Source organism: Canis lupus, chromosome 25 (assembly GCF_048164855.1).
Source record: "Canis lupus baileyi chromosome 25, mCanLup2.hap1, whole genome shotgun sequence".
NCBI classification, from domain to species: Eukaryota; Metazoa; Chordata; class Mammalia; order Carnivora; family Canidae; genus Canis; species Canis lupus.
The window spans coordinates 38,756,285-38,780,813 of NC_132862.1; the positions used below are offsets into that span (position 1 = coordinate 38,756,285).

Here is a 24,529-nt window from a genome sequence, read left to right on the forward strand (position 1 = left end):
GCCAGGAGAGTGTGTCCCCACCCACCTCAGGAGCAGGTCCTACCAGCCTAGCCCAGCCCAGAGCAGGCAGCGGAAGCCACAGTGAACACAGGTATGGGGCTGTCACAGGTGGGGTTGAACCTTGCAGGGGGCATAAGAGGCAGTGGACTTCTTTTAGAATGGGGTCTGTGGGTGGGGATGGAGATGAGGAGGGCCATGGGCCCTGGAAAATCTTTTTGAATAGAGTAAAAAGCTAAAGGGGGATGGGAGGTGCCTGGGTGGCTCCATCGGTTAAGCGTCTGCCTTTGGCTTGGGTCATGATCTCAAGTCCTGGGATGAGTCCCACATTGGGCTCCCTGCTCAGCTGGGGGTCTGCTTGTTTCTCTCCCTCTGCCCCTCCCCCTACTCATGTGTGCTCTCTCTCTCTTTCATAAATCTTAGGGGAAAAAAACTGTAAGGGGCTACCTCCAGCAGACAGACCTTTTCAGACCCAGCCAGGGGAGGCACCACACTTGGCACACCCAGGAGTGCCCCTCTGAAGCCCAAAGCCCCCACAGTGGACCACCTTGGGGAGATGTCTTCCCCTTCACCCCTTGGGCCCCCACTGTTATGCTGAACCCTAGGCTTCCTACAGCCACTTAGGAGGGCTCTGTGGGGATGGTATCTCTTTTCCCACTCTCAGATAAAACTTAATCCTGGACCCACTCACCCTCTTCCCCCAGGCCAAACCCTCTGCTAGATGACAATGAACTAACCCGATTAAACTCTACGAATGAGTTTAGTGGCACAGATGTGTTCTTCCGGTTATCCTTCCCAGGTAACCAAGATGTATTTTAATGGGGTCTTTGAGAAATACTGCTTAAACCCAGTGCATTCATCTTCTATAGGAGATTAGACGAGATGGTCTCTAATGTCCCTATAACTCTGATAGAATGTGGCTCATGAGTGGCATGAAGGGGATGAAATTTCCGATATTGAGTGCAGGTGGGGGAAATATTTGAGGGTCAGCAAGGCCTTATGATAACTTTAGATCACAATACTAAGGGCAGCTGCCTACCCATCCCTTATGTTTAGGGTCGCCCCTGTGACAAGAAGGGGAACTCCCACCAGGTTGTATCTCCAGCTTCTTTTAGGGTAAGAAAATTGTAGCCCCAGAGGGAGACAGAGGCAAGGAGTGAGGGAAAAATAGGAACTTGCCTGTACCCGTAAGCCTTACCTCCTGGCCATTCAGAGACCCTAAGGCCCAGCTCCTTGTCTGGCTGATGTTCTAGGCCTTCCACAGCCTGCTGCCCCCAGAGTATACCCCAGCAGCACAGACCCCTTGTGTGCCCAGGCCCACAAGAAAAGGGGCAGCAGAAAGGGTGAGGGTGAAGCCAGGGTGTGCAAGAAGTGCTGCCCGAGTTCAGAGCAAGGTCAAAGAGGCCAAAAGCCTCCGGGCTTCTCTGCGGGGGCAGGACCCATCCAGGCCCCAAAGCAAGGGTAAGAGGCACACAGACTACGCAGAGTACAGGGCTGCAGCAGAGGGCTAGTCCAGCCCAAGCGACTTCTCTGGATTGTGACTTTATTTCCTGTTTTTCAAGCTCTTGAAAGCAGGGTGGAGGGACATGGGCAGGTGGTGCAAGGTGACATCCACACATAGGGGAAACAAATCACTGAGCTGTAGGCCACCTTTACTTTCTGCTTTTGCCTGGGGGGAAAAATGGGAGAGATGAGATCAGAATACCCAGGGAGGGAGAAGACATGGCTGAGGATGATACTGGAAATGAAAGAAGAGACAGGCTGAGGTGGGGAAGGGTGGAGAAAGGCTGGAGCAGGAATTCTGGCTGGAGAAGCAGAGCAAGCCTGGGACAGGAAGAGGGACAGGGAGTTAGGACACAACACCCCCCAGGGGCCTGTGTCAGATGCTCCTCTCCTTGGGAGGACTGTGGCCCCTTTAGGAAGAGGCCATCCACTCACCATGGTGACATTGTACTATCCCCACGCCAAGACCCCTCCAATGAGTGGGTTCATCCGTGTCCTCAGAGCAGCTCTAAGAGCTTTTCACAAAGCCTTCAGACTTCGTTAAGCTTCCGCTGGATGCTCCAGCCTAGTTTGGATCTGTTTGGGGAGTCGGAACATACACGTATTAAGAGGTATAATTGAGAATTAAGCCTGTCTGGGGGTCAAGGGTGTATCCTCCCACAGCCACCCACGCACAGCAGCAGAAGTGGGCTCAGCTAACGTGGTGGTTAGAATCCATACCGTGTAAGTGTGGGACAGGCTAACTGGCCATGACTCTCAGCTGTGGCCTCCAGAATCTAAAATGAAGTTTGAAGCTGTTCTAGAACAGATCTTCTGGGGCAAGGAGGATGAAATCTGAGATCCCTCCTTTTCAAACTCCTGGAGAATATGAATTACTAAAGAGAGGAGACAGAGCAAGGCATTTGGTAGACGCACGAGAGCGGCCGGTGGAGGGGGGACAGTGGTGTCCATGGAGAGTGTGACAGACAGGAGGAGGGTGGACAAAAGTTATTTCTATCCCCTCACTGCCCCCACCATTCTCCTGAATCACCTATTCCTTTCTCTCCAGCCCTCTGCACTGCTGGTCAGCCGCCAGAAGGGTAGATATCACGGGCAGGTTGTGTGGAGGAGAGGGAGGGATGGCCATGACCTAGCCTCCTGCTCATTTTTACTCAATTTTCACTTCCTGCCTGGCGGAAAATAGCTCTGCCCCTCTGGCTTATCTCAGCAAAGAGCAGTGCCCAGCCCAGCTCAGAGGGCAATGGGACAGGTCCGATAGGCCCTGAGTCTGTCAGGAACCCGGGCCTCAGATGTGAGCATGGAAAGCTGGAAGAGACTGGAGGGAGGAGAGGAAAATGATGTCCCTCCTGCTCTGTGTGTGAGTGGTGGTGGTGGGGCGGGCGGTGTGAACTGGGCAGTCCCCAGGGCCATCCCCATAAGCAGGGTGCTTCCTTTCCCCCGAGTGTGTGTGCGACCCCTCCGTATGGCTATGTGCTCCTGAGGCTGCATGACTCTGTCTGTGCAAGAATATTGTCCCTAAGGCAAGGGCTGTGCCTTCTCTTCCTCCTCTGGCCTTAGCTGTCCGCACCTCCGTGCGTGCACATACTTGTGCGTTGGTGGGTGTGTATGTATAGTGATTGTACGTTACCAGGGATCTTGTGTGCATGTCTCTCAGTGTACCTACACCTCTGTGTGTCTTTGCACGTGCATGTGTGTGTAGTGGCGTGCTCATTACCACAAACATGGGGCTGGAGGCTGCTAAGATTATGGGGACCTAAAAAAAAAAAGATTATGGGACCTCCATGTCCCTCCTCTCTGGTGAAACGAAGCCCTGGTGTTGGTTCTTTTCTGGGACAGCTGCTGTTTCTTTCTTCCAACATCTTTTCTACAACCTGACCTCTTTCTCAAGGCAGGACTGGGGAGAGATCCTGGGCTGTCCCTCCCCCTCACCGCCACCCCCCCCCCCCCAAGCTAGTGCCCTCCTTCCATTTCCTGTTTGCCTCCTTTTTGGCAGTTTTCCCCATCTTTGCCATCTGGCCTGGCACTGTGCCCATTCAGCTCCACTGACAGGAGCCCCAGGGAAGCAGGCAGATGGGGTGGGGACCAGGGCAGGGGCCTGGCAGCTCTCAACACCCAGCTTGGGCCATTGTGTGTGTATCTGTCAGAAAGAGATTACTGTTTGACAAAAAGGGCTTCTTCATTTTGGGATCCAGTAACAAATGCATCGCCATCATGCTTTACTAAAGGTTTCCTAACTTTACCTATAAGTAGCAGCTCACCTAATATGTTTTTGGTTTCTTTAGTGTTGTAACTTTGTTGACAGAGATACTTGAGATTCTTGGAAAATAAATATTCACTCATTCATTGTCTTTACGTGCCGCCTGGTTGTAAGAAGCAGTTGATTCTTTAGGTAGTGGTTAAGAACGATAAAGTGTTATTGTAATTATAGTGTAAACTGTTTTTTTGAAATTTTAATGCAAGCTGTTTCCAAGCAGGCCTTTTAGGGGTCATAGTCTTTTACTAAGTGAATGATACATGTGGACAAGATAGTCAGGAGTGAGATAAGAAGCGGGTGGTGGACCGATACAAGAGATATTATAGCAAGATTACAGGATGGATGAACATGGGGGAAAGGGACAGATTTTCTTCCAGGCGGTCAATGAATGTCACGAGGGCTACTGAAGTGTGAGTGTGCTTGGAAATAAGGCAATGGAAGATGGGGCCCCACCTCTTACCATCTAGCTGGGGTTGATGGAAGCAAATAAACATACATAAAACAACCTGAGTTCAAAGCAGCGAAGTAAGCACTTAAGTAGGTAAGAGGACATCATAAGGAGGAACACTCCTGTTTTGTGTGTGTGTGAAAGTGAGTTGAGTCTGTGTTACCAGTGTTTGAAGTTTGAGAAAAAGTGGGCTGTTAAAAAAGTATATTTCATCTGGGCAAATAAGGAAGTAACCTAGTTTTTCTGTGGGCACAGACTCCTTATGGGCAGGTGCTCTGTGCAGCATGCATCCTCATATCTGACCAGCTCCCCAAGGGCAGCTTGGAGGTGGGTTTGAATCTCAAGTCTGAATACTGACTGAGCTCTAGAATTTGTTTCCTTTCCTGTAAAAATGAGGGAAGACACCTCCCTCAAAGGGCTGTTGGAAGGATTAAAGACTATGCGTATAAAATACCCTGGGACCGACGCCTGGGTGGCTCAGTGGTTGCCTTTGGCTCAGGGCGTGATCCCAGGGATCGAATTCTGAATCTGGGCTCCCCACAGGGAGCAGGCTTCTCCCTCTGTCTATGTCTCTGTCTCTCTCTGTGTCTCTCATGAGTAAGTAAATAAAACCTTAAAAAAAAAAAAAACCACAAACCCCTTGGACATGCACTGAATGGTCATAAATGATCACTAGTATTTTTCACTCCACATTTATTGAGGCAGTGGCTGGGGAGACAAAGATGACTAAGTCACAGTCCAACAGCCCTTCCCTCTAAGAGCTCACAGTCTAACAGGAGGGGCAGACTAAGAAAAGACAATTACAGTAGAGGTGGAACACCTATGGTAAACCTGTGCACAAAGTGGAATCCCCAGGGAAGGAAACGACATCTGTCCTGCGGGAAGGGAGGGAGGCAGGCAAGGCTTCACAGAGTCCTAAGAAATGATTGACTTTGCCAGTTGGAGAATGAGAGGAGGCAGGGCATTCCAGGTTGAAGAGCTGGCCCCGCACGTGCAAAAAAGCAGAGTCCTGAAAATATAAGGTTGGTGCAAAATTATTATTAGTTTGGTGTGACTGGAGCAAAGCAGCATGGGAGATGGGGGCATGCATCAGGGAAAGAGTCTGGGTTTTTTTGCTTTTTGGCGTGTTTCAGCCCCACTTAGTCTGATTTTCGTTGTTGAAATTGGTGTTTTGCAGAGGAAATGTTTATTTCCTTTAACTGACCTACTAAACCTCGTACAAGTTTTAAACTGCTGGTAGTCATGGTTGGAGGGAGAATAAATGAACAGAAAACCCACAAGAAAACTTCTTAAGAGTCAGATTTACAGCCTGGTTGCATGTAAGAATTTAAGCAGTTCTGGGGTGCCTGGTTGGGTGTCAGTGGAGAGTGTGACTCTTGATCTCAGGATTATGAGTTCAAGCTCCTCATTGGGTGTAGAGGTTACTTAAAAATAAAATCTTGGGGTGCCTGGGTGGCTCAGCCAGTTAAGTGTCTGCCTTTAGTTCATGTCATGATCTCAGGGTCCTGGGATCCAGTGTTGGGATCCCTGCTCAGTGGGGGGCTCTGCTTCTCCCTCTGCCCCTCCCTCACCCGCTCATGCTCTCTCTCTCTCAAATAAATAAAACCTTAAAAAAATTTTTTTTTTAAATCTTGGGGCACCTGGGTGGCTCAGTTGGTTAAGCAGTTAAGCATCTGGCTTCGGCTCAGGTCATGATCCCAGGGTCCTAGGATAGAGCCCGGTATCAGGCTCCCTACTCAGTGGGAGTCTGCTTATCCCTCTGCCCTTCCCCTGTTCATTCTCTCTCTCTCTCTCTCTCTTTCGTGCTCTCTCTCTGAAACAAAATCTTAAAAAAAATCTTAAGGGACATCTGGGTGGCTCAGTCAGTTTAGTGTCTGGCTCATGATTTTGGTTCAGGTCATGATTTCATGGGTCCTCGGATCAAGCCTTGCAAACAAGCTGGAGTTGGACTCCCTACTCAGCGGGGAGTCTGCTTGTGAATTCTGCCCCCCCCATTCGTGCTTGTGTGTGCACTCTCTCTCTAAAATAAATAAATCTTTTTTAAAAAATAAAGTCTTTAAAAAAAGATTTATTCCTTTTAAAAGGAATAAATCCAGTATCTTGGGATAATTGCTCAAGGCCTCTGGATGACTTTGCTCCCTCAGATGGCATGTGGACCCCATGTTCACAGCATTATTCACAATAGCCAAAAGGTGGAAGAACCCAAGTAACCATCGACAGATAAATAGATAAACAAAAAATATAAAAATATATATTATTCAGCTATAAAAAAGATTGCAGTTCTGATACATACTAAAACATGGATGAATATTGACAACTTTATGTTAAGTGAAATAAACCAGACACAACAGGACAGATATTATATAATTTCACTCATACGAGATTTCTGGGATAGGTAAATTCAACTTACACAACTCAACACCGAGAAAAACACAAATAATCTTATTTTAAAAATGGGCAGAGGACCTGAATAGATGTTTCTCCAAAGAAGACATCCGAATGGCCAACAGACACATTAAAGGATGCTCAACGTCACTCATCATCAGGGAAATGCAACTGAAAATCACGATGAGAGAGGCACCTGGGTGGTTCAGTCTGTTGAGCATCTGACTCGATTTCAGCTCAGGTCATGATCTCAGGGTTGCGGGATAGAGCTCCATGTTGGATCCCTGCTGGGCGTGGAGCCTACTTAAGATTCTCTCTCTCCCTCTGCCCTTCCCCCAACAGAGACAAGAAATAACAAGTACTGGCAAGAATGTGGAGAAATAGAACCCTCGTGGACTTTTGGTGGGAATGTAAATTGGTGCTACGACTGTGGAAAGCAGTATGAAGGTTCCTCAAGTAATTAAAAATAGAATCAGCATATGATCCAGTAATTGCACTACTGGGTATCTACCTAAAGAAAATGAAAATACTAATTCAAATAGAATAGGCAAATTCCTGGAGACAGAAAGTAGAATCGACATTACCAGGAGCTGGAGGGAGTGTGGGGAGGGAATGGGCAGTTAGTGTTTAATGGGTATAGAGTTGTTTGGGATGATAAAAAAAAAAGTCTGGAAACAGTAGTGATGGTCATACAACATTGTGAGTGTACTTAATTTCACTGGATTGTATATTTAAAGATGGTTAAAATGGTAAATATGAAGTTGTGTATATTTTACACACAAGATGGACTTTGGAGGTTAAGATGGCAGAGTAGCTTCTGTGGCATTAGGGCATTAAGGAGGGTGGGATCCTGAGACCATGTCCTGTCCTCGGGCCCTTTCACCTCCTAGCCATATCCTGCCTGAGAGAAGCTGCTGCCTGAGCACTGGGGCTGCCGTGGGCTGCTCTCCCTGTGGCCTTGGCGGTGCCCTCGGTACTTTCTTGCCTCACTGCCACACTCTCTGGACTTCGGGTCCCCTCTGAGCCCTCACTAAAAAACTACTGTCTCTCTCCATCACAGAACCCCAGCTGGGAAGCTCCCTAGGTAGATCCTCCAGGAGAGCACATGGAAATGCTCAACCCACAGCACCTTCCCCTGCCTGGCAGGACTGTGCTGGTATGTGCTCGAGAGCCCATTATGTTATTCTCCCCATTTTACAGATGAAGAAATGGGGAGAGTGGTCAAGCAATCGAGCTGAACCTGGGTTGTTCTGACCATAAACCCAGCCCACACAGGAGCAATGGTGGATGTGATGAATGAGGCTTGGATTTTGTACTGTACTAGTGAGTTTGAACTTTATTCTCTAGATAATGGAGATCCAGCAGAACTGGGGAGTTCCAGGGGAGGTACTCCATCATATTTCTCACCATCTGACACAACACCTATTTACTTGCATTTTACTATAGGTTTCCCTTCAATGGGAGTAAAGTAGATGGGGGCAAGCTCTTTGTTTTTTGTTCAGGGCTGTGAACATGCCTGGAACCTTCTAAAAGCTTCTAAAAAGTTCAGTAAACATCTGTAGAAGAAAGAAACAGAGATATTATGTATTAGCAGCAACTTGTGCATTTTACACATACCTCGTTTAACAGCCTCATGAAGTAGGAGACACCCCACACACACACATACATTGACACGACCACCTTTTTCCCCAGGTAAGGAAAATGGGGTTCAGAGAGATTAAGTCACTTTTCTGGGGACAAAGGTAAGCAAGTTGGCAGAACCAGGATTTAAACCCAGGCAGTTGGGGATCCCTGGGTGGCTCAGCGGTTGAGCATCTGCCTTCCACTCAGGTCCTGATCCTGGAGACCTGGGATGGAGTCCCACATCGGGCTCCCTGCACGGAACCTGCTTCTCCCTCTGCCTGTTTTTCTGCCCGCCCCCCCCCCCAATGAATAAATAAATAAAATCTTTAAAAATAAAAAAATAAACCCAGGCAGTTGGACTCCAAAGCCTGGACTTCTAACACTACCCTATCTAGCCTCACCAGAAAGCTATTCTGGATGCATGGAAGGGGGAGGGGGGTGTTTCTGAGGCTGAGAAAAGACTCAAGACGCTAGCTAGCCGGGGGGGACACCTGGGTGGCTCTGTGGTTGAGTGTCTGCCTTCGGCTTCGGGCATGATCCTGGGATCCAAGGGTGGATCCTGGGATCCTGGGATCGAGTCCTGCATCGGGGTCCCCACGGGAAGCCTGCTTCCCTGTGCCTATGTCTCTGCCTCTCAAGAATGAATGAATGAATAACTAAACAAATATATGAAAGGAGAGGGCAGCCAGGTTAGCTAGATAAACATTTGAGGCTTCTATCCTGTCCTTGCATCACCTTGACTTTGGCTTGCCTTCCTCTTCCAGGTCCCCGGGCTGAGGAAGCGGTGACCCAGAGCATCCCGGCGGCGCTAACGCTAACGGCCATGCCCCCTGCAGCCCTACAGCCAGCCCTACAGCCGTAGCCCACACTCCCAGGCGCTGCTTGCTCCGCGATGGGCTCTGCGCAGCCTCCGGGCCTCGCCCCGGGGACTACCACCAGGCGGGGGGCCCGGCGTGCCCGCTGATGCCCCGGGCCTAGCTCCTCGTCACGCCCCGGTACCATGCTGACCGCCTCGGCCAACAGCTCCGTCCCCCCATGCCCCGACTACCGGGTCACCCACCGCCTGCACATGGTGGCCTACAGCCTGGTGCTGGCCGCGGGGCTCCCCCTCAACGCGCTGGCCCTCTGGGTCTTCCTGCGCGCGCTGCGCGTGCACTCCGTGGTCAGCGTGTACATGTGCAACCTGGCGGCCAGCGACCTGCTCTTCACGCTCTCGCTGCCCGTGCGCATCTCCTACTACGCCCTGCACCACTGGCCCTTCTCCGACCTCCTGTGTCAGACGGCCGGCGCCGTCTTCCAGACCAACATGTACGGCAGCTGCATCTTCCTGACCCTCATTAACGTGGACCGCTACGCGGCCATCGTGCACCCACTGCGGCTGCGCCACCTGCGGCGGCCCCGCGTGGCGCGGCTGCTGTGCCTGGGCGTGTGGGCGCTCATCCTGGTGTTCGCCGTGCCCACCGTCCTGGTGCACCGGCCCTCGCCCTGCAGCTACGACGGCGGCCGGGCGCGGCTGTGCTTCGAGAGCTTCGGCGACAAGCTGTGGAAGGGCGGGCTGCTGCCGCTCGTGCTGCTGGCCGAGGCGCTGGGCTTCCTGCTGCCGCTCGCGGCCATGCTCTACTCGTCGGGCCGGGTCTTCTGGACCCTGGCGCGGCCCGACGCCACGCGGAGCCGGCGGCGGCGGAAGACCGTGCGCCTCCTGCTGGCCAACCTCGTCATCTTCCTGCTGTGCTTCGTGCCCTACAACGCCACGCTGGCCGTCTACGGGCTGCTGCGGGGCAACCTGGTGGCGGCCGGCAGCGAGGCCAGCGACCGCGTGCGCCAGGTGCTCATGGTGATGGTGCTGCTGGCCAGCGCCAACTGCGTGCTGGACCCGCTGGTGTACTACTTCAGCGCCGAGGGCTTCCGCAACACCCTGCGCGGCCTGGGCACTTGGCACCGTGCCAGGACCTTGGCCACCAACGGGGCGCAGGGGGCGCTGGCCGAGCGGCTCACCGAGACCACCTGCATCGCCGGGCCGGCTCCCGCCAGCCGAGTGCCTCCCGCGTCCTCCCCCGGGGGGACGCCCTTGACCCAGCGCCGGGAGGACTCGGCCCTCTGAAGTGCCCAATGTGCTGCCGCCCGGTCACCCCCACCTCCCACGCACACGCACACTCGCAGGGTGTGTACATGAGGGAAGCGGATTGGGCACTTGGACTTCCGGGTGGCCACTGCTGCCCATAAATACACAAGAGAACCAAGTGTGGGGATCCAGGGGCACAGGGAAGAGTGACGGTAGAAATGCCTTTACTTTGGTGGTGACGGTGCGGTGAGCCGGGGCAGACCCCTTCCCCAGCCCGGAGGAAGTGTTGCTGTGAGCTTTCCCGGTGCAGCGGCCGACTGGGACCGGATGACATGCCCTGGGTGTGGGCATGAAACACTGTGGAGAGCTAGTAGTTGGAGCAGAAAATGAGTGTCCTGAATTTAGACCAACCACGGCAGTCTTAGTGCCTCGGATGCCACCCACTCTCACTTCCACCTGGCCTTCCCCTGCCCAGCACCGAGGCATGAGCTTACTGGATGCAGACAGAATTGGTTTCATTCTTGGTTAGTGACTTGTAACAATTTAGACCTGATACCTAGCATGGGGTGTTTGGGGACAGGACAAAACTGTGAGTGAGAAGGTGTTCCCCCTCCCAAGATTCTGGTCCCTTTAGCCCTTTCTAGGTATCCTTTCTCCTTCCACCCCACCCCGCTTTTGGGACCCCCTCCATTCTAGGTCCTAAATTCTCTCTCTCTGCCTCTGCAGCTTCATCTAGAATTAAGGAGAAAATTCTTTGTACTAAAGTAGCAATTCTCAGACTCTGTTCCTGACCCTTTTACAACTCTTAAAAATCGAGGATTCCAAAGAGTTTTTGCTTATGCTTTTGATACCATAATAGAAATTAAAACTCGTAAGTTTTAGCAACAGAAACACACAAGCAACACACTCCATTAGCTGTGAGAGCAATAATGTCATCACACTTCATGAAGCTTCTAGAAAACACCGTAAGCAAGGAGATTGCACAGGACAAACAACATGGTGGGAGTAGTACTATTCTGAAAATAACCTTGACCTTGTGGACATCCTCAAAGAGTCAGTACTGGAGTTCGTGTGTAACTTCTTCCCAGGGCATACATATACATTGTTGCTTATTACTGCCCGAAAGGGCAATACTCCATAAATTAAGTGCTAACTGGAGTACCAAAGTTTTAAGGGTTTGCAGGGGGAGAAGTAGGAGCTGCACATTCAGTGCAGTGCTACCTTGGGTTTCCTGGTGCTGGGGGCAGCTCTGAGGTGGGGTGAACTAGTCACACACACACACACACACACACACACACACACACACTCAGAGGAGGGGTGGGCTTCTCTTCCTGCAGAGAGAAAAGGGAACTGTTGCCACAGCCAGGAAAGAAGTTTCCAGGGAAATAAGTGCAATGGGAGGACAGGAATAGGCTGTCTGTTCTGAGCAAGCTGGAGGCAAGGAAATGGAAGACTGGTTAATGGGCCACCTACGGTTTCCTTCTTCCCTCTTTACCAAGTAGGGCTGGGAGGGGTTGCAGAGTTGGCATCTTTAGGCTCTGCATAAGTGAGGAAGTTGCTGCCATGCGTATGTCCTGTATGCATTTCTGTTTCTGTCTCTAGGTCTCTCAATGATGTGTGTGTGCGTTGTGTGTGTGTGTGTGTGAGAGAGAGAGAGAGAGAGAGAGAGAGAGAGAGAAAGAGAGAGGGACTGTCAGGGTCTTCCCCTGTGTGACTATGTATTTTAGTTTGGAGTAAGCCTTTTGTGTGTCTTCAAGAGATTGCTCCAGATGGTGATTTACAGGGGTAAAATGACCCCTGGTGGCCAAAGCGGGGAACTGACCCAGATTCCTCCGTGATAGCTTAGTAGAGCCTTACACCATCTGGTGGGAAGATAGAGCCCTGGGCCAGGCCCCCCTGTGGCTCTCCTAGAGGCCTGATGGTTAGCACCTGCTCCATCTTGCTTCATCCTTAGGGTTCAAGACGCATGCCCCGAGAGCATAAAAGGTAGTGGTAGTCCAAAGTCTCAGAACTTTGCCCTATCCAAACTGAACTGAACTGAGTACAGTTTTTAAAAATTACTTGAGTATTTTTATATTCTGGTATGTGAACAAATTCCAAAGTAATAAAAACTCACATAGAAAGTAGCATGCTATATAACTATTTATTTGTATAGTTTTTACAGTTTCTTGTCTGTTTCTCCGCCCCTTCCCCTCAGGTAGAATGTAAGGTCTCTGGGGGGGGGGGGGGAATTTCTGTTTGCTTGGTTCTCTGTTGTATCTCCAGCATCTAGAACAGCGCCTCGCACAAAAGAAGCACTTAATAAATATTTGTTGAATGATGAACTGTTGAATTTTGGTGTGGAGTAGTCTACTGTCTCGTGGGGGACCACAGAACAAGTCAACAATTACCACTCAAGACAGGATGCAAGAAGGCAGAGTAAGGTGGTGGAAGTTAATTTAGTGGGCATTGGGAAGCTCCTAAAGGTTTCTGAGTGAGGCTCTGCTCACTCTGACATACCATGTGGCATCAGCTGTAGGGAAGTGAGGAAAGGAAGGGGGAAAGGAAGACTGTTTGGGGTGCTGTTAAAATTGCCAAGGAGAGGTGTGACCATGGCCTGTGGCGGTGGATGGAAATGGGTCATCTCCAGTGTGAAATCTCTGGTGTTTAAGCTCTGGTGGGCTGTTGGCCTGCACTCAGTATATCCAAAGAGTTCTGATCACGAGAATAGAGAGGCAGGAATAGATTCAGGAGATGTGGCAGGCAGAGGAGGCATGAACAGAAGAACTTTACAAGTAACAAGCTGTAGAAGTCTAAGGACACCTGTAGCCAGCCACTGCCATTTTCACAGGATTCTCCAATTACCAGATGCACAGTAAGACAGATGCAAGATGGCGGGGGGGGGGGGGGGGGGGAGTCCAGAGCCCTAACCCAGCATCCTGGAGAGGCCACATTTGCACATTTGCAGTTTTAGGAAAATCCAAATGGGGGAAATGAGAGCATCCTAGATGGAGGAAGAAGAGCGTTTAACAAGTTTTGAAAATACTCCCTATACCAGGATCTCAATGTGGTGCTTATTACTATTGATTATATTATTTAGTGATTGGTTATTATAACAAGCCAATGAATTAGGGATGATCATTATCCCCATTTTCCAAATGAAGCACCCAAGAGAAGCTGGGGTCTGAAAGTCACACAAACAGGAAGAGGCATGGTATCTATTTGGTTCCCAAACTCCCATTCTTTGCAGGACATGCTACCATATCTTTTCCTTCCTGAGGCTTCCCACCTTCTCATCCTGGCTCCGTTCCATCCACCTTTCTCCTGGCTTCCTTTATCCTCCTCACACAGGCCACCTCTCTCAACTATGTCTCTCACCCTGAATCTGCTGCACCTCTCCGCTCCCTCTTCCTACTACTTCCTCCATGCTACTAACCCATTTACCCTTCGGCACACCTGCCCCAGGCTCCCGCACAGAGCACCGGTGCCCCTGGAGAGAACTGGGCTTGTTCACAGTTCCAGTTGTGTTGAGCCCCGAAACACACCCCATTGAGGCCTTAGAAGGGAATAGCTAGTTGGTGGCATATCAGGCCTTGGTGGAGTTGGCCATGACTCCCCACCCTTAGCCAGGAGGTACCCAGCATCTGGAAGGCAGCCCTCTTGCTTGTTCACCAACTAAGCCAAAGAGGAGACCTCCCCCTAGGTCTCCTCAGAGTCTGCTTCCTCTGCAGAATGGTCCCTCCACATGGTGAGAGTAGCTGGGAGAAGATAAACAATAATTGGTCTTGAAATTAAACAAATTTAGGAGAACCAGGGTCAAGATAAGGGGTCCCAGAGGGGCAGGGATGCTTCTTTCTTAGCCCTGAACCGAGGGGTTGCCACCAGGGGTCCCATGGAGGAAGTGGGGAGGGGGGAGGCTAATTTTCTCACACCACTGGCCTGTCTTCTTCATTCCTTCAGGAGGCCCTGGAGATGGAGGGAGCCTGGGTAGCTCTCACCATGCTATATCCCTTCCAGAGGAGGTAGCACCAAAAAGTGAAGTTTCTCCCTTGGGCTTTGGGGAATCCCAAAGGCTCTCAGAACCAACCTGGGCCAGTAGTAATTGCAGCCCTGTCACTTCTTGAAAATGTGACTTTAGCAAAGTTACTTCAACTCTCTGAACCTCTGTTTTCTGCTCTGTGAAATGGGGATCATAGTATTTACTTGTTGGGTTGCTGTGAGGTCAGTGAGATCACCTGTGAAAGACACCTGAGAGAAATCCCATAAGGGGGAGCTCTCTTTTCAACACAAGTATGGGGAGGCGTAAAGGAGACTGTAGGATTGGTAAAGTCTGTTTGTGATGCCCAAGGGGAGTGTTTCTGGAAGACAGCAAGGGCTCCAAGGTAATCCTCAGGCAGACAGAGCTCTGCCAGCAATCAGAACCAGGGCCAGGGGATGGGTGAGCAAGGCAGGCTGGGCAAGTTTCCATGGTGCTAGGTCAAGTAGACAGCTTTCAGGGGCAGTGACCGGCCTGTTGCCCTCTGGGGGCACTCTCTCCCCACTAGGCCTAACATCCATCCCACAGACAGAGGAGTGGGTAGAAAAGTGCCTGAAAGGGAGAGGAGAGGGGGCATGGGTTGAAGCACCAAGCAAAGGAGAAAGGGCAAGAGAGGAGGCTGGAGGGGAAGTAAGGGCCCAGGCAGGCACAGGGTGGGGCCGGCCGAGGGGCCTAGGGCAGGAGGGCGGGAGAGGGCCTGGGAGGGAAAGCGCCGAGGAGGGAGGAGGGAGGGAAGGGAGGGAGACCAGCGGCGCTGACACAGCCTCGATGTGTGGAACGGGCTGGGGTTTGGCCCACAGGTCAGGCGTCTGGCAGTATTATGGGATGGAGAGGCCTTAGGAGACAGGGAGAGTATTATGGGCTGGAACAGCCTTAGGAGACTGGGGAATATTATGGGCTGGTGAGGCCCGGATCCAACTGGAGGCGGGAGGAAGGGGTGCGGGGCGGGAAGGGGGGGGTGGTGGTGGAAGGGAATATTATGGGCTGGAGGCCTCCTGCGACCAGAGGCAAGAGTATTATGGGCTGGCAAGGCCTTCGGTGGCCAGAGGGGGGAGCAGCGGGGGATGGCACCGGCTGCATGTGACTGAGGGGGGGGCCAAGTTGGGGGGGTGGCGAGTGGGGGTGGGGGAGCATATTATGGGATAGCTCTTTGTACCTACTGCGGGGACTGCTTCTCCAGAAGATATTATGGGATGTCGTGTGTGGGAGGGGGAGTGGGGCTGGGGGGATTATTATGGGATGGTGGTGCAGAATGGGGAGGGCCTGAGGAGCTCTTCTCCAACACCCCCTCCACCCCTTACTCTCTTGCCATCCTCCCTAAGGTCTGTCTTCTCTTTCAAACGGCCCAAGGGGAACACCTGAAATCCACCCCCCCACCGCCACCCCGACACGCACACACTTTGAGCACCTCAACCCATCCTGGGCATCTACCCTAACTAGCAGACACCTCCAGGGTGCTCAGGGGGGAAAACGGCCCCTGGGGAATGGGGAGAAAGCCCCAAAGCAGGGTTGGAGTGGCCAGTGGACCACACCTCCCACCTGCACGGTGTCCCCTTGGCTCTCAATCCCCTTGGGCCACTCTCCTCCCCCTTCTCCCTCCACAAAGTGGGGGCCCTTGATCCTGTTCCCCTCCCCCCTCCCCTCCATTTCCTCTCCAGCTCCCTCCACAGCCGTAACCAGTAAAACAGGCGGCCAGCTATTATGGGATGGCTGCTCCCGGCAGCTCTGCAGGGAGGGGGCGGTCACCGCGGAATGTCTCTTGTGGGTGGCTATTATGGGATGGCCGCCTCTCTTTTTTTGGGGGGGTGGGGGCTAGCAAAGAGAAGGATTATTATGGGATGTGCCCTGCACAGCTGGGTGGGGCTGTCCTGGGTAGGTGAAGCTCTGGGGAGGTTGGGGGGGGGGTGGGTGGTGAGGAAGGAAAGGAAGGAAGAGGGAGGGAAAGGAGCTGGGGAGGGTGGGGTGAGCCCTGGAGTCAGACCTGAGGCCTGGCAAGAGTAACTGACTGGAGAGGTTCTTCTGTGACAGCTGTTTGAAGAGGCCCCTGGGGCAGGCAAGAGTTGGTCAAATCTGAACCCTGGACACCTGGGTCCCTTTGCAGCTTGTCAGCTGCAGGGTGGCTGAGTCCAGGGCCTGCAGCACTGGGCTGGCAGTGAGAATGCCTGGGTTCTGGCTGTGTGGCACACCAAAGGGAGTAGTGCTCCTGGGTGACCACAGTACCTAAGCACTCTCCTCCCCACTTTGTCTTCCTGGATTTGAGACTTGGGACTACAGCTCAGGTAGGTAGGTTGGGCCAGGGGGGCTTTGCAACCTTGCAGTCACACCCAGGGGACAGAGGCTCTGTTGGCTCCTGAAGGACAAATGCCTGGCCTGTCACCCCCCCTCCCCCAAACCCTGCACACCTGCATCCTGTCTAGCCATTAGAATGCATTGTCACTTTGGCTTTTCTTCCCTATGTTGTCTTTATAAACCCCTTTTTCTGACAAAGCAGGAGAACACTGGTCCCTTAGACCTCTTATGTGCAGAGTTTCTGGGGCTCACGCAGAACAGAGATGTAGAGAGAGCATGTGCTGAGAACTCCATGGACAACCCACTCTGAGTGTTATTCTAGGTTCTTCTGTACCATGGGATGGAAACAGAACTCTAAGGTAACCGGCTAGAGAGGCTGTCCCCCTGGGTGCATTAATCAGGAGATTATCCCACCCTCAGTCTCTGTGGGCCAATCATGCTAGTGGTTTATTTGTAATTTATCTGGAAGAGTAGCATGGGGCCAGGATAGGGAGTGGGGGAGTATAGAAGCACCAAGACCATAAAAGCAATAGTTAAACGCACACATCCTAGCCCTCTCTGGAACTCAAGAAGAGAGGAGGGGATTCTAACATTCTCCTTGTGGTGGTAGCACGGAGAGGTGGGGAGTAAGATGAGGAAGGTGGTAAGTGGGTAGAACTTGCAGGGATGGGGGCAGAGGGCTGTGGAGGACAAAATCTATCCATATTTATAACCATGGGCACAAAGCTGTGGCTACCCAGTTATAAAACTCTCTTCCTGGTTTATATTATGAATCACTGTAGTAATGTGGTATACATAGGAGAAGAAAAGGCTAAGGGCCAGATGGAGATATTACAGAAGGGAATTTGAGGCCCAGAGGCAAGCTGGATCCCCGAGAGAAAAGGGGGGAGAGAGGAAGGCATAATAGATCTCCAGCAGCTCTACTTGCAAAAGAGAATCTTGTTGGAAGAAGGTATACCTACATTATGGTATCTTAAAAGAGCTGCCTCCTCTCCCCTAAGCAAAGAGTACAAGGTTCATCTTTAGTACTCAGAGAATCATGGGAGAGGGTTTGCACAAATGGATGGGGCCCAATTTTGGTGTCATGAGAATTGAATGAGGGAGGCTATGACAGCCTTACAGAATGGGGGAAACAGCCTGTACACCCATGGACGTGGCAAAAGGGTGGTCTAGGCAGTTAAGTCAGGCAGGAGTTGGTGAAAAGAAGTATCCACATCACCGGTGCTCTGCTTGGAAGCAAAGGGATAGTAACTTTCTCTCTTTTTAAGATTTATTTATTTATTCATGAGAGACACAGACTGAGAAAGAGGCAGAGACCTAGGCAGAGGGAGATGTAGGCTCCCTGCAGGGAGCCCAATGCAGGGACACCATCTCGGGATCTCAACCTGAGCCAAAGGCAGGTGCCCAAACACTGAGCCACCCAGGCGTCCCGGGATAGTAACTTTCTTGGAGCAAGTTCTTACCTCCTGAGTTTATTTCTCCTTGCTACATCTCCAGCCCTGGGTTCCTAGGCAAGGGCAGAGTCCTCTGGCCAGGTCCCTTCTCTAGGAAAGTGAGATTAGAAGAGCAATGCAGTGATGGCGTGAGGTCTATCCTATTCACTTCTGATTAGGAAGGCTCCTCCTAGAAGAACATCCCAGTTTCTCTACCACCTGTCCCACTGCCATAGGTCTTGGATTTGTATGAAAAAGGCACATGACAACAAAGAAAGGCATTATCTCTGCCTCAGGGGTCAGGGGCAGCAAGGCAGTGGTGCCGGGACATTGGTTCTCATCTGGGTCCTGGCTCTCTGGGGATCAGGAAAGAGGGAAAAGTGACAGATTTATGGGTGCAGGCTCTCTGAGGGCTAACAGGTCTTAAGATTGAGCTCTTGGACTTTCTAGGGCTGGGTCCCCAAGGTACTGCAAAATAGGCCCAGTCTGGGAAGTGGAGGGTACATGTTGGAAGACTTCCTTGCAGCATAATTGAATGAAAGAAGCATCCTGGAATGTTGACTTGTACACAGGAGGGAAGATGGTGAATATTATACATCAAAAGGTTTTTTTGGATGGAGCATGGGGCCTCAACAAGATAAGAATGGGGGCAGTTGGAAGTATGAGACTTCAGGATACAAACAATCCAGGTTAAAAATGTCCAGGACAGGGATGCCTGGGTGGCTCAGCGGTTGAGCATCTGCCTTCAGCGCAGGGCATGATCCTGGAGACCCGGGATCAAGTCCCACATCGGGCTCCCTGCATGGAGCCTGCTTCTCCCTCTGCCTGTGTCTCTGCCTCTCTCTCTCTCACTGTGTGCCTATCATAAATAAATTAAAATAAATAAATAAATAAATAAAATCTTAAAAAAAAATGTCCAGGACATTTAGGGTCAGCATAATTTGGTGTTCAAGAATGAGGGTAACAATTCTGGTGTGTTAAGAGTCTCTCAAGAAGGAGGCACATGATAGGATATTATAGGATTTCAGAAACGCTGGATAGATGGACATTGCTTTCCAATCAAAATCCCTTAGTGTGGTAGGGAACAGAGAGGAGATATCTTGGCCACCCATCTATATCATCCTTTTGGAATACCTTCTAGCCTATAGAAGGACTATCAAGAACCTCTGTTGGGATCTGATCTCTCCTGAGACCAGTTGGGATTTATTTTATTCTCTGTAACAGGAAATTGGGAAATAGCACTGAGCAGTGTTCCCTTGACACCAGACATTCTATCTTGTCTCATTGTTTGATGAAGGGAGGCACCTGTGGTTCTTGCATTCCCTGTGGTGCCCACCTTGGTGCCTTACTAGGTATGCTGGCAACATCTGTTAAATGAACATGATATATTATATATATATATCCTCATGTCACATCATGGTGGGATGTCCATCCATGGGAGTGGCCCAGGTGTGTTGCACCATCTGACCTGGAGAGGTAGGATGAGGTGGGAGAAGGACTGCTGAAATGTTGAGAAGTAGGCTAAAGACTCCTTTCTAAAGATTGGAGTTTATTATGACTAGGGGAAGCTGTGGGGTGAATTAAACTTTATGTAAATGGTTCATCTGGTCAGCCTGGTATTTGGCTGGTCTTACTCAATATTTAAGAGCTGGAGCTGGAGGTAAGCATCTGGAGAATAACTGGATTTGGGTGGGATTGGGTGGGGCCCTAGGTTGACTGGCAGTTCCTGAGAGTCTAGAAATGGTCTGAGGGAAGGTAGGGCTTGCCCTAGACATCAAGAGGTTTTATGCCAGGATACTGCTTTGGCCCAGAAAGGGATAAAGGTATGTACAAGTTGGGGTGGGCACAGGGCAGTGCGGGTAGCAGCCTGCTTCACAACCTTGTGGCTCTGGGTGTTAGAATAGACCTGATGGCCTGAGGAGGTGGGGGAGGTATGAATGTGAATATTATGGGATGCCTGGCTGGAAAGGTATAGGGGTGGTGGCTGGCGATGAAGCATTATGGGATGTGCTGGGAGTATTAGAGTATGTCTGGTGGACCTCGGGCTCCTTGACATTATTATGGGATATCAAGGTGTGGGTGGGAGAGTAAAATTATGGGATATCTTTCCAGCGTTAGAGGAAAGGAGATTGGATGTCCATCTGTAGGGTGACAGTGGGGCTGCCGATCATTAGAGGATATCTCTTTGACAGAGGAGAAGAGGTTACTATGGGCTGTGGAGTTAGAACGCATGTATGAAGGCTGAGGGTGGTGGTGTGAGGATCTAGACCCTAGTCTGCAGGGGCTGAGGGCAGCTCAGGCTAGGGGGTTGGTTATTATGGGATGTCAGTGTAAAAGTGGGAAACTGATTATTACGGGATGTGTGTGGGAGGAGGCCGAAGTGTCCGTTGTAGTACTGGGGGGGGGGGGGGCGTTGTTTCTGACTATTATGGGATATCAAACTGGGGGTGGATGAAGAGTGGTTATTATGGGATGTCTGTGGGGGATGGGGAATGAGTATTATGGGCTGTGAGGCTTAAGTGCTGGGAGGGGTGCTTATTATGGGATGGCCATGGGGAAGGAGAGGTGACGAATTATTATGGGATGTTAGCATTAGGGCCAAGAGTGAAGAAGTTGGCAAAGGATGGCTATTATGGGATGTCTGAGGTGGGGAAAGGGTTAGTTGCAAAGGTCTGCAATATTATGATATGTCAACAACCTTAGCATATAGGTGTATGGAGTGTATGTGTGTGTGGGGTGGTGGTGGTGGGGTGTCCGTGTGTATTATGGGATGGCCGGAGGTGGGTGGTTGCCCGGGTGACACGCGCGCGCGCGCTCGAAGGGGGCGTGGCCAATGGTTGCCGGAGCGACGAGGGGGCGGGGGTTGCCCGGGAGACCTAAGGAGGAGGGTGGCGGTAGTGGAGGGGGGGTTGGAGTTGGTTGAGGTTATTATGGGCTGTCCGTGGGGGGGCGGGGCCTGTGCGGTGGGATTTCCCGGCCGGTGTTTCGGGCCCTTTAAGAGGCGACGCCGGAGCCGGAGCCATTTTCCCCCCTTCGGCCGCGGCGAGGAGGAGCCGGAGCGGGAGTGACACCGGGCCGGACCCAGCGCGACCTGCGGCGGCTCCGGGGTGAGGAGAGCGCGGGGTTCCTAAAGAGACGCCCCTCTGAGCCTGACCAGCCCCCAAGCTCATCCCTCCATCCACCCCTTCCTCAGATGTCCCGGACTCGCGGACCGCCCCCTGCCCAGAGGAGCCGACCCTTCCTTTTCCTTGCCTGCAGGGCGCCCTGCCCCCCCCGCCCCCGCCCTGAGCCGGCCCGAGTCCTGCCCCCCGCGGCTCCCACCTCGGGCTGGGTCTCCCACAATGCCCGGCGCCCGCCCCCTCGCCCTTTGCTCACTTGCCCCCCGGGACACGTGGCCCGGCCCCCTGCCCGGTGGGCGCTCCCTCGCCCCCCGCGTCCCAGCCTCCAGCCCCCTGGAGCGCCCGAGCCTCCACGCCCCCTCGGCCCCGTGGCTCCTCCGGAGAACCTGAGTTGTCCCAGAGGACAGCCTTTGGAGAGCTGCCCTGTCTGGGGACTGGCCCCTCCCCAGGCGCAGGGAGGCGCCCCCCCACCCCCAAGTGACCTTGTGTCCCCGAGCGCCTCGCTGCCTGCCGCCTCCCCCGACCCCCCCGCGCCGCGGCCACTCGGACCCCCCTCCCCCGACATACCCTGCTCGGTCCAGCCTGGTTTCTCCCCCTCCCCACGCCTGCACCAGCCTGCCCTCGGGGGCGTCGCTCCCGCTCATCTGGGGGGCTCCAGTTGGGGAGCCGGCTTCCGGGCTGCCCTCGAGGAGTGTGGAACTAAGTTCAGCCTGAGTGGTTCGGGTGCCCTGCTAGGGTGGCTGGGGTTGGGGGGGCCGCTTTGGTGGTGGGCGGAAAGAGCGGGTGGGTGTGGGGGAGGGGGACAGTGCGCGTCACTGACTGTTCTCTCTTTCTTCCCCCCCTCCCCCGCACAGTGACTCGGGCCAGTGTAGAGGGCCCCAGGCCGCAGGCAGGAGCAGCTGGGCCAATTCCCTGGCCGGGAGCGGAAGGGGATGGCGTCGGGCCTGGGCTCCCCGTCCCCCTGCTCCGCGGGCAGCGAGGAGGAAGATATGGATGCACTTTTGAACAACAGCCTGCCCCCACCCCACCCAGGTAAATCTTCCCCAAGGGCCCTGGGCAGGAAGGAGGCATTTGGGCCCTCCCTAGCGACTCTGGTGAGGCAAGGTTGAGTTTCTCTCTCTCCGTGCAGAGTCTGAGGTGGAGGGCATCCGAAGGGAGTGGTTCCCTTCTGCGGAGCTCTTGTGGGAGGGGGTGGAAGCCATGTGCCTCCTGGGCTCTGGGACCGAGATGCAAGCTTGCTGCACTGTCTGTTTTAAGGAATGCTATGCAGTTCCCAGTTGAGGGAGCCCTCTGGTCTGGAGACCTTACCTTGTGTGGGTCCACGGAGGAATGCAGGTGGCTGGGACCCGTTGGAGGCGGGGTGGGGGTTCGGGTGGGTGTCGAGGATTGCATGTTGAAGACCAGCCCGGCATCTGTGTTAGCAGGATCCTGTGGTTGCTGCTGTGGAAAGGAGAGAGGGAGTGCTGGTTACTCTCTATCTGATTATTTTTAGCTTCTGATCAGTTACCGGTTTTCTGTGATGTCTCAACTGTGAAGTTTGAATTGCGCTCCTCAGCTGGGATGTAGAGAGCTTTTAGCAGGCAGATTGCTGGAATGTTTCAAATGGGGAAATGATGGGGGCTTGGGGTAGGATGTCACACCCTGAAGGATATACTAGGGAGGGGCAAAAGAAGGGAGGTGACACCCTGGGCAACCCCCCCCCCCCTTCCCATAGCAAATGGACATGATACAGACTTTTTTCCTAGAGGCTTCTGCTTTGGTGCAGGGAGCCTAGGGTTTGGGCTGGTGTCATGAAGTGTTTGTGTAGGTGTGTTGGGGGTTGTTCTGTGTTTGTGGGTGGCTCCTGGGACTGGCCAAACCCGTATGGTTGTAATCATCCTGCCTGATTGGAGAAGCTCTTGTCTCTTCTCAAATGGTGATTGATGTCATGCATCTGAGTGGATGTCTCTCTCTTGTCTGTCTTTCCTTTTTCACAGCCCGTAGCTAAGTCACCTACTTGTTTCCTTGACCTTTTTTTCAAGCTTCTTTTTTTTTTTTTAAATGTCATTTCTTTATCCTTCTGCTTATCTTTATTTTCGCTTTAATTCTGGAGCCTGCTGGTCGTGTTTTTGTTTCCCATCAAACATCTTTCACTTCTGCCTTCTCTCTCCTTAGCTGTAGCAGTAAGTTGAGGTCTGGGAAAGATGTTCCTACATTTTGGTGTTTTCTAAGTTGGAAGTCTTCAAGTCTTAGTTTGAAACTGAGGCCACTTAGTAAAGGGGTCAGTCTTGTTGCTGAGTCTTCAGCTGTTGGGATGAGAAACTTAGGCTCGAGTCTCATCACTGTGTAGACCAAGGTGGCAAATTTCTGTACTGTTGCCCAAGGTGGGGGTGGGGTAGCAGCATTGGTAACATGATCTGACTCTCTCTGTGAGGGGCGAGAGAAGTAGTAGTGCTGTCCAGCCAATGTTGGTTCCACATTTTGGCTTCCCATTGGCCCCTTGGGCTGGGGCTGCCCCTGTGTTGATTGGGAGCAGTGCAGGCTCCCAGGGTGAACTCTGCCCCAAGCTGTAGCATGACCCAGTTTTTCCACTTGCCACACCCCATTCCTGCCCCTTTCCCAAATCTTCTTTTATGTCTCAGCCACTTTGAATGTTGTCTCTGTGCATTATCTGCTTGAGAAGTTTGGGGGTCTTATGTGGATGGGTGTTCCCTTCACCTGCACGGGTTTGTCCTGGTGTCCAGCTTTCACGGAGGTGAGGAAGATGAGGAACTGAGAGATGTGACTTATTAGTGAGGGGGATGACATGGGGGATTGCTTTGAAAAAGCCTTAAGAAAATGGTTCTTTCTGGTGAGATCCAAGCTGGTGTTCCATTCCCAAGGGAATGGGAGGGGCTTTCATATGCCTGGCCTGATCCTGGGCTGAGTGGGGGGAGGCTGATGGTGCTTTGTCAAGCTTAATGTCTCATATTCCCTAGTATCTGCCTTGCTCAGGAAGGGCGGAGCCAGAAGCATTTTAGGGCTAGTTCTGGGAGTCAGGGGCGAATAGAAGGAAGCATATTGTCCCGCACTGTCCAGGTGCTGCTCTTCTTTTCTTCGTGTGAACATCACATATGCTGGATAGGTGGCTACTTCTAATCTGTGAGAGGTAGTTTAGGGTCTATGGCTTGGACTCTTGGGGAGGTAGGTGGTGAGAAGAGAACTGAGTTGTGGAGACTTCTGGCCTCCCATTCCTCAAGCTAAATTTTTTGGGTATCAAAAATTCAAGAAAGTTGTATGCTGTGACCACAGCTCCACTGAGTTTTTGTTAAATCTTAGTTCTGATGATTGGAAAAATAATTATGATTGAGGCAGTAACCCAGTCTTTCTTGTGGTATTACCCTTCATGTTTGTCTTGGGTTTCCTTGCCTAGGACATTAAAG

The 24,529-nt window shown here is 52.1% G+C and overlaps 2 protein-coding genes and 1 long non-coding RNA gene across 19 annotated transcripts in view; 2 read left to right on the top strand and 1 right to left on the bottom strand.

Moving 5' to 3' along the window:
- The first annotated feature begins 814 nt into the window (after positions 1 to 814).
- Positions 815 to 12,604, top strand: LPAR5 (lysophosphatidic acid receptor 5). Of its 5 annotated transcripts, XM_072797497.1 has the most exons (4): positions 815 to 2,857; positions 6,930 to 7,043; positions 7,648 to 7,743; positions 8,975 to 12,604. In XM_072797497.1, exon 4 carries the CDS (start codon positions 9,211 to 9,213, stop codon positions 10,309 to 10,311), a length of 1,101 nt encoding a protein of 366 aa, XP_072653598.1. In that variant the 5' UTR covers positions 815 to 2,857; positions 6,930 to 7,043; positions 7,648 to 7,743; positions 8,975 to 9,210; the 3' UTR covers positions 10,312 to 12,604. The 5 variants fall into 5 exon arrangements, with proteins under 5 accessions (XP_072653598.1, XP_072653599.1, XP_072653597.1 ...); XM_072797498.1 differs by lacking the exon at positions 6,930 to 7,043; XM_072797496.1 differs by lacking the exons at positions 6,930 to 7,043; positions 7,648 to 7,743.
- Positions 1,423 to 22,946, bottom strand: LOC140616745 (uncharacterized). Of its 6 annotated transcripts, XR_012017112.1 has the most exons (7): positions 22,863 to 22,946; positions 22,437 to 22,568; positions 18,040 to 18,120; positions 6,669 to 8,143; positions 5,034 to 5,211; positions 1,936 to 2,076; positions 1,424 to 1,666 (listed from the first exon to the last, which is right to left on the bottom strand). It is a non-coding gene; the product is annotated as an uncharacterized lncRNA (long non-coding RNA). The 6 variants fall into 6 exon arrangements; XR_012017115.1 differs by lacking the exons at positions 18,040 to 18,120; positions 22,437 to 22,568; positions 22,863 to 22,946 and adding exons at positions 2,221 to 2,375; positions 21,696 to 22,151 and having other exon boundaries at positions 1,423 to 1,666; XR_012017113.1 differs by lacking the exon at positions 18,040 to 18,120.
- CHD4 (chromodomain helicase DNA binding protein 4) overlaps positions 20,957 to 24,529 on the top strand; it is a 29,429-nt gene continuing 25,856 nt past the window's right edge. For all 8 annotated transcript variants that reach the window (XR_012017107.1, XM_072797452.1, XM_072797453.1 and 5 more), the window contains exons 1-2: positions 20,957 to 21,116; positions 21,983 to 22,160. Coding sequence is in view for 7 of the 8 variants with exons in the window: in XM_072797452.1 (XP_072653553.1) it covers positions 22,061 to 22,160 (100 nt within the window). In the remaining variant the exon portion in view is untranslated. The remainder of the gene's footprint in view (positions 21,117 to 21,982; positions 22,161 to 24,529) is intronic.